The sequence below is a fragment of the Paramormyrops kingsleyae genome, chromosome 16 (genome assembly GCF_048594095.1).
Source record: "Paramormyrops kingsleyae isolate MSU_618 chromosome 16, PKINGS_0.4, whole genome shotgun sequence".
NCBI classification, from domain to species: Eukaryota; Metazoa; Chordata; class Actinopteri; order Osteoglossiformes; family Mormyridae; genus Paramormyrops; species Paramormyrops kingsleyae.
The window spans coordinates 14,970,317-14,978,429 of record NC_132812.1 but is presented as its reverse complement, the minus strand read 5'-3'; the positions used below and the strand labels follow the sequence as shown (position 1 = coordinate 14,978,429).

Here is an 8,113-nt window from a genome sequence, read left to right as displayed (position 1 = left end):
TCCTGTGCATCATTATCAGACATTGTTTCTGCCAGAGTGATTAGACTGGTGCGGACCACGGTCCCCGGTGCTGCTCGTCGGGGGCCAAAGCGGAGTCGTTAGCGTACACCCCGAGCCCGAGGCTCACCGGTGTTTCCCTTTGTGAGCCCCGTGGGACGGTGAAGCCCGTCTTCAATCCTCACAGGAAATGTATTTAGTGCCACTCCTGTGATCTCGTCTACTGTGATCCACACACAATAGACTCACCCGGACCATGAACCAAGTGTGGTTAGGTGGTGACCTTTGGATTTATTGCTGGGAAAAAGATATATAAAGAGGCCTTTGTTAGTAGACAAGATGTGGGATGGAGAGATTTCTTATTAAGTTCATGAATCTGGAGTTATTCTGAAGTTTGTTCTCTGCAAAGCAACTGCTGTCGTTATTTTTACCGGAGGCTGGAATTTATGCTCAGTAAATATCATTAAACACTTGAAACATTTTGTGTGTTGTGATTGCAAAACTCACTGTAAGACATGATAAATATTAGGATTATGATTCAAAATTGTACTTTTATTTTATAGTTATGAATTACAACTGATGGCTATTATATATATACATTACAAAAAAAATACAGTATTGCAAGATATTGAGGATTTCTGTGGCTTTTCCTTGAGGCTATTGGATTTCTCTCTATTCAAAACTGAATTAATTAGTTTTTGGCAGATGGAAATTGATGGCTGACACGTCAGATAATTGTAACCCTCCACCCCCTTAGCTATTTCTAATTTTAAAGATCTTGTTGCCACTTCCACTTTGACTTCTTGTACCTTTCGAAGTAATGAACCTGTCTCTATGAACTCTGTGATGTATGCGTAATGTCAAAGAGGACAGTCACTCTTCAGCAATTATTTAGCTGAGTGTTTTACAGAGGATTTTCGGCAGTCAAACTAAGAGACTGTTGATTATTCCTGGACCACTGCAGAAACCTTAGTATTCTGGGGGGTTAAGGATCTTAAATTGTGACCCAAGTGTTTTGGTAAATCTCCCAAAACAAGTGTCCTGTTGTATTTGACTGTATTGCAATAGTAAATGTCCAACTCCATGACTGGATGTTGGATGAACGGCTTACGATCTTGAGTTTCAAAGTCACATAAGGTGTTTTCATCTATTCAGCAGCTTAAATCACAATGGACTGTCTTCCATCCCTAGCAGCGCTGTAAACAAGCATTCTTCTGCCAAAGGTGGATGTAATTGGATGGGATCATTCCTTACTGGCTGCTCCATGAAGTGCATCACACACAAGGACCTCTGTTGGTAAAAGACTCACCACCTCGGCACTCAGCCCTCCTACCAACGTGCAAAATTGGAGAAAAGTGTGGAGCAGGAAGGGCCGTGAATAAAACGCGATGAATCAGCCCTCCCACGCCTTCGGTCTGATAGGAGATTGTTCCGTGCAGCTGATAACACGCTGATTCTGAGGCTGTGAAAAAAACGGGAAATTAACGTAATGACCGACGAACCGGTAACAAATGAGAGAAAAATAATTATTTGCATTCAGGTCCGGCCAATCCTATAGGCGACACGGGCGGCTGCCTTGGGCGCCGAATTGCCAGCTGATTTCACTTTGCGTCGGACGTGAGGCGCCACATCGACTTGAACTGGGACTGCCTGTAATTAATAACTTTGTGATGCGTCATGTTGCGAGAAACGTACAAAGGTTTTTTTTCTACGATATCACGTTTGTAACACCCTGTTTACGCCTCTTAACGCACGCAGGATATGAAATCATGGAAAATTACCTCTATGGGTACTTTGGGGATATTTAACTGTGTAACTCCATCGTTTCCTTTGCTCTTTGATACAGGGTTCTGGAATTGTGTTTTAAAAAAAATCAGCAAAGAGCACGACTTCTTAGTCCCCTTCAAAATTGTATTTGTAAAAGATGTCATATTTATTAAGAATTGAAACGAATTCCTTTTACCGCTCTGTATGTACTCATTGTCATTCCCCGTTTAACATGGAGAAAAGGTCCAATTCTATCAGTTGAAACGCATTTAGCTTGCATGCAGTCACACTGTCATTGTTTACACTTGTTCAACCTACGAGCTAATTATAGCTCAGAAAAGCTTAATGTTTCTTGACTAATATCGTGTGGGTCTAGTGCTTTCAACAAAGGACGAATGCATTCGTAAGGTTCACTAGCTGTGTTGTAAAGTCTATATTGTATTTAGAAAAAACAATACCATGGCATGTGTGTAATATATTGTGGAAATAATTTATAATTTGCTGTTACAGCTCAAGAAGTCATTATTAATACATTGAATTCCGCCCTAATACCTTAAAACCCAAAGTCTATTGATGCAATTTCTCTACGCCCCTAAAAAGTAGAATTTGGCGCCACGATGGAGTGCCTATAAAATAATAAAGTATGTAATACGAGAACGATGTTTAAAAATAAAAAAACAGCAAAACGGGTTTAAAGGCATGCATATATAACTTAATATTCTTCATTTGAGTATAATGTACTGAACGTTTTTTTTATTTGACAAGTTTTGTATAAAAATTAAGTGTATATGTATATGTATCTGTAAGGACTGTCGGCGCGGGAAATCTGTGCACGCGATTTACTGCTGCTAGTGGCGCGGAATTACTTTGTGCAAAGCTGTACTACCAGAAGCACGTTACTCCGAGAAAGAGAAGCAATAAAGAAATACTGAACTACAAACATTTAAAAATGCGCCCATCTCGCACGAAGGTAATGTAAATATACTTGTGTGTATATTTTTGTGATTGCTCACCAATGGTACCTTATACTTTGGCATAACTTAATGGTAACTCGAGTGCTAGCCTGTTTGCAAGTAGCTGTCGGAAATGTTAACGGTATTCGCACTTGCAAACAATGAGGTTAAAGTAATCTACTATTATAAATTTGCACGAACTATTTTGAGTAACTCAGCATTGCATGCTTTGTGAAGTATTTTAAATAATTAGATCCTGTTGTGAAATGTGTATTAACTTGACTTGTTAATTATAAATTTGTATGTTTGGCAAAGCGAAGCATTATACTTTCGGAATGCCCCACAAAGTGTGTGATCACGAGCTGCAGTACCCTTAATTGACTTTGGTATAGTCCACAGGGCGTCTTTATTTGATAAAGTACGGGTAATTAAGGTGTTAAGTTGTAAAATTCCCTACCCAGCTAAAGTCGGCGAAATGTTCCGCTGATTTTTTTTTTCTGCATTGTGATCGCGTAACGACGTGTATTTAAACGTGCATGTCCAACATCATTTGCCCTAATTGTGTAGGGAGACTCACTCTACCACTATGGTCAAACGTTTCTGCCCTGATAATCACCATCAATCCCGATCGCTCACACTGCCCCAGTTTTCTGCATGCACGCTTTAAAACAGCTGGCACCTGAAGGAACTTAAAGTAGATTAAATTCAGGAGCATGAGGTGTGGCTGGTATCCAGACAGGATGTTTGGTTTCCAGTCTGCAAGATCTGCCATCAGGCTGCCGCATTGTTAATCTTGGTGTCTGACAGTCCTAATGCATGTTGGGTTACACTCTGTGTCTGCAGTTCACGTCAATGTCTAACTGTCCCTTTGCTTTGGTTCAGCGTGGTCTGACCCCCCAGTTACCATATACCAGGATGAGTCTGCGCAGCTATCGGAATGTCGCCCTGGTGCCGATGGAGTCGTCTTCCTCGTCCTCTTCTGATGACAGCTGTGACAGTTTTGGTTCAGATGGCTTTGCCAACACTGTAAGTAGTCCACAGGCAATTGGCTGCCCGATCTCATCTATGACAGGTTCTTGGTAATGGTTTCATAGCATGCCTTGAAGGGTTACTTTACCACAAAGTCTTAATTGGGTGGGCTTTTGTTGATGGGAGGGGCAAGCAGAGATGCAGAGTTTTAACTCTTTGCAGAAGAAATCCGTGAAGCAGCCCAAGGTGACGAAGGTGGTCAGGGGCCCTGCGGAGGACAAGGCACAGAGTGCGTCTGAAGACAGAGAGTTCAGCAAGGGGATGGAGGCTATGGTGAGTGCTCCTGCCAGAACAAAGGCACATTCAGGTGTTTAAATGACCCACACATTACTTTAATATCCTTCGCGTCCTAAACTATAGCAGAGGAATTTCATTTTCCTTTGTGTATTTTAGTCTGAAATGTCAGTGTATCTCTTTTGCAATTAAGATGTAAATTCCCAGTCATTAAAGGAAATATGTTAGGGTCGCAGGCAGAGGAGGGCGAAAGATTAAATGCAACAAGAAAGATCCTCGGTGCTGAATAACACTTCAAGTAATTTTAAAAATGATTATTGTAAATGGCAACTTGAGGTAATAGCATGCCATTACTGAAAGGTCAGCTAAAACTGCTGTCTTGATTAATATGAGACCTTGCCTCCAAATGCACCGAAGACATTTTGCAGATGCACTTTGTCTGTTAATAACAATGACTTTTCAGTTTGATGGGTCCCTGGAATTTCATCTTCTTTTTTTTTTCCCTTGCATCTTCGCTCCTGCAAGTTTCCAGTCACAGTCAGGTGGCATCCCCTGTGTCTCCCAGGGTGAATTTCATACTTGTTTCTGCATTCTCTTTTAGAAAGTGGACTCTGATTCTGAGGCTTCCGGGCCTCAGCGCCGGACCAGACGCTCGCACATCCTGAAGGTGGCGCTGAAGTTCCCCGTCAGGAAGGCGAGCGAACCGAAGCCCACAGTGAAGCCCCTGCCTCGGCATGGAGGGTCCGAGCCTGACTCAGACGAGGGGGAGAACTTCATGGACAAGCGAGCACTTAACATAAAAGAGAACAAGGCAATGGTGGGTATGCAGCACCAGGCGGGAGAATGGGCTGTAGTGAAGATGGGCGCTGGGTCTTCACTCTCGTGGTGGTTCTGTCTCCTCAGCTGGCGAAGCTCATGGCGGAGCTGAATAAAGTGCCTGGGCTCTTTCCCCGAAGGCCTTCCTCACTGTCGGCGGACTCGGTGAGTGGCTGGTGCCTCGGGAGTCTGGTAAAGGGTGGAACAGTGAGGTTGGAGTAGGGACCTGTGGGTACTTAGTGTGTGGTGCTCTGTCATGCCACAGCCTCGCCGCGTGCCACGCCGATCTCTGGAGGCAGCCGGACCCTGCCGGAGGAACCCAGAGCGTGTCTCCCGACCGCACACGCGCTCTCGCTCTGCTGTGGATGGACCGCCCAGCCCAGTTCGCGAGGACCCAGAGGACCGGTTCACTCTGGTGCGCAGGAGCCGTTTCTATGAGGAGGATGACGAACCGGTGAGCGGGGGAGAGGTTACTCCTCCCCTTATACCATATGCTTATATATTCTTTCTTTCGGGGGGAGGGGGTGCCGTTGAGCTGGGATTTGTCACGCCACAAGGCATCAAAAGTCTGCCCCCTACTGACAACTGTCAGTTGTCAACGTTCTCATAAAAAGATCAGCTGGTTGATCCGCTGTATTTTATGAAATGTGGGTCGCACCACCTGAGTGGGCTGAGTTCCTTCACCTGGAACGGAAGGCTCTTGTCACCCATGCATCAGGTGACCGGGACTCTGCGTGTGTGTTTCAGGGGGAGCCCCGAAGGCGTGGATACCAAGGGGCGCTGGCCATTCCCCACGTGGTGCGGCCGGTGAGCGAGGTCACCCAGGAGGAGCTGAACAACATCTGCTTCACCGTCAGAGACAAAGTGTACAACCGCTGCACCGTGAGTGTGCCCCCCCCCCCCCCACCGGGATCTCTATCCAGCGGCTGGCTGCTCCTTCAGCCCCGGTCTCCTATTACCCGTTTATAAACTGGTCGTGTCCTTCCCAGGGCTCCACATGCCATCAGTGCCGCCAAAAGACCACAGACACAAAGACCAACTGCCGCAACCCCGAGTGTGTCGGGGTCCGAGGTCAGTTCTGCGGGCCATGCCTACGCAACCGCTATGGAGAGGAGGTCCGCGACGCCCTGCTGGACCCGGTGAGTCCTGAGACTTCACTCGGCTCTGGAAAGTTCTGGCCCGGTTTAGTCTGTGAAAAGGCTTATCTCTCTGATGTCTGGACATGACTTGGTGCCATTGAGAGGGAAAAGCGAACTGAAACTGGGCTGTGTTCCAGGACTGGCAGTGCCCCCCCTGCAGGGGCATATGCAACTGCAGCTTCTGCCGGGCCCGCGAGGGTCGCTGTGCTACGGGCGTCCTGGTCTACCTGGCGAAGTACCACGGCTATGACAACGTGCACGCCTACCTGAAAAGGTTACCCACACTTTGGTTCTTTTCTTTCTTTCAAAGAATCATTGTCATTTTGTATTGAGTTGTGAAATGTCATTTAGTAACACTCCAGTCAGCAATGCAGCATATACAAGGGTCACTCAATTGCCAATTAAATCTAGAATGCATGATTTATTCTCCCCCAAAAAAAAAATCTATCTGGGGAAAGTAGACCTTGGCTTTGTGTCCCTGATGGAATCTGGACCTAGGGAGAAAAGATGAGTACCTCTCGTATACACAGTACTGGAGGGGTAAATGTAGAAAAACAGCAGCAGATATGGAAATACGCTATATATAACTAAAAGATGATCCCAGAAATATATGTGCAGTATTTGTGTAACAGTGCAGAACGGTGGTGGCACAAATGGTGGAATATTGAGTTGAGGAAACAGTTTGGTACTGGAACACTGGGCTGGTGGTTCTGTGCCACCATCTCGCTAATAACTTTTGTAATTGAAAGCGAGTGGATGGTATGGGCAGTATTGTTACTGTGAGGGATAATAATGTTTCAGCATCTAAATGTAATGGCGATTCTTGTTTATTTGCAGCCTGAAAAGGGAGTTGGAGGAGGAGGAGAACCAGTAACGACCTGGAGCCCTACTGTGTCCTTTCTGCATCGGGTGTTTTTCTAAGCTGATGCTTGGGGTTTCCGTTCGGCTTTCATATTTTAAAACGCACATGGTCTTGCATCCTGTTGATATGCAAGTCCTAGTTTTTCAATAGGCCATTAAATGACCTAGAGAAGATGCTTTCCTTAATTACATTGTTTTAAATGTATAAAATAAGCAGTTGATTTCCTAAGTGGTATACAGTCTCCTTGTTCCAAAAAAATCAATTGTGAAAAGGGCTGAAATAGTTGTGCCATTTCTTATATATGAAAGTTGCGTAGTTTTTGCGTTGCACAGATGTGCTGATTTCTGTGGTGGCATTTTGTAATCAGGGGAAAATGTTTGGGATACCTGTGTATTTACGTAGAAAACGGTTATTTTTTTCTACTTGATTATAGGTCACAAGTCCTTTTTTCCCCAGCAGTTTAGCTAGTATGCTTAAGTTGTAAATTTTGATGCTGAAGTCTCTCTCGTCCTGGGTCTTTTAAGTGGTCCACTCATGAATCACTCATTTAACCACTTAAAGTGGTTAAAACTTCCATTGTAAGATTGCACTCTTAGAAAAGAGCTTTGCATTCACTCTTAAGATATGAAAAATTGCTTTGATGAATTACTACTGCTTCAGTACACGGGGGCCCTGTGGTAGAGGGGGGCAGTGTGTTTTGTTTGGCAAGGTATGAACTTTCCCATCAGATGTGCCTTAACTGATTGTCTGTACATGCATTGTTCAGGAAATCTATTAACATAGATGGTAGATTGAGTTTAGATGTTCAGGCTTCTCTGAAATTGTTCTTTTAGGGATCCGTGTGTATGTACTGCACACAAGCGAACAAATAAAAACATTTACAGTAAACTTTGGCCCCATTGTTATAGTTGTACTCCTTGGTTACCCACATACGTGCTTTTAGGCTTGATTAGACTGTTCTACATAATGCTGTATTTTCATTATTGCAAAATGAGTATTTGTGACACATTTCAGAACATCAGAAATTCTCTAGAATTGTGATTTGATTTCTGGGATTCTAGGAATTCCAGTATTTTGAACAGTTGCAACGTTCATGCAAAACTTTTTAGTGATGGTGTTAACACTGTCTTAAAATGCACATAATTAGTGTATGAAGTTTACATTTTAAAATATTGACAATTAAAAATATGAACATTTCAGTTAACCTGAAAGAGAGAACGCAAAGATTTAACTGAAACGGTTTTATTTTATGGAAGGTTGTCAAGATACTGACTGTGAGATATTGACTGCACTTGTGTGGTGAGTGTGATGAGCGT

General features: G+C 44.0%; 1 protein-coding gene across 1 annotated transcript; it reads left to right on the top strand.

The window, feature by feature from the left end:
- Positions 1–2,586: 2,586 nt before the first annotated feature.
- cdca7a (cell division cycle associated 7a) lies at positions 2,587–7,685 on the top strand. The gene is made up of 10 exons (XM_023801672.2): positions 2,587–2,734; positions 3,600–3,743; positions 3,909–4,019; positions 4,582–4,797; positions 4,884–4,961; positions 5,062–5,250; positions 5,544–5,678; positions 5,786–5,935; positions 6,073–6,209; positions 6,773–7,685. The coding sequence occupies exons 1-10, from the start codon at positions 2,714–2,716 to the stop codon at positions 6,807–6,809; spliced, it is 1,218 nt and encodes a 405-aa protein (XP_023657440.1). The 5' UTR covers positions 2,587–2,713; the 3' UTR covers positions 6,810–7,685.
- Positions 7,686–8,113: the final 428 nt, after the last annotated feature.

What these genes read in the sequence shown, in the direction of transcription:
- cdca7a (XM_023801672.2), top strand. Translation starts at nt 2,714, where the DNA reads ATGCGCCCATCTCGCACGAAG. An exon ending in GCAAGGGGATGGAGGCTATG is followed by an intron (nt 4,020 to 4,581) that starts GTGAGTGCTCCT and finishes ATTCTCTTTTAG; the next exon opens with AAAGTGGACTCTGATTCTGA. An exon ending in GTGCACGCCTACCTGAAAAG is followed by an intron (nt 6,210 to 6,772) that starts GTTACCCACACT and finishes GTTTATTTGCAG; the next exon opens with CCTGAAAAGGGAGTTGGAGG.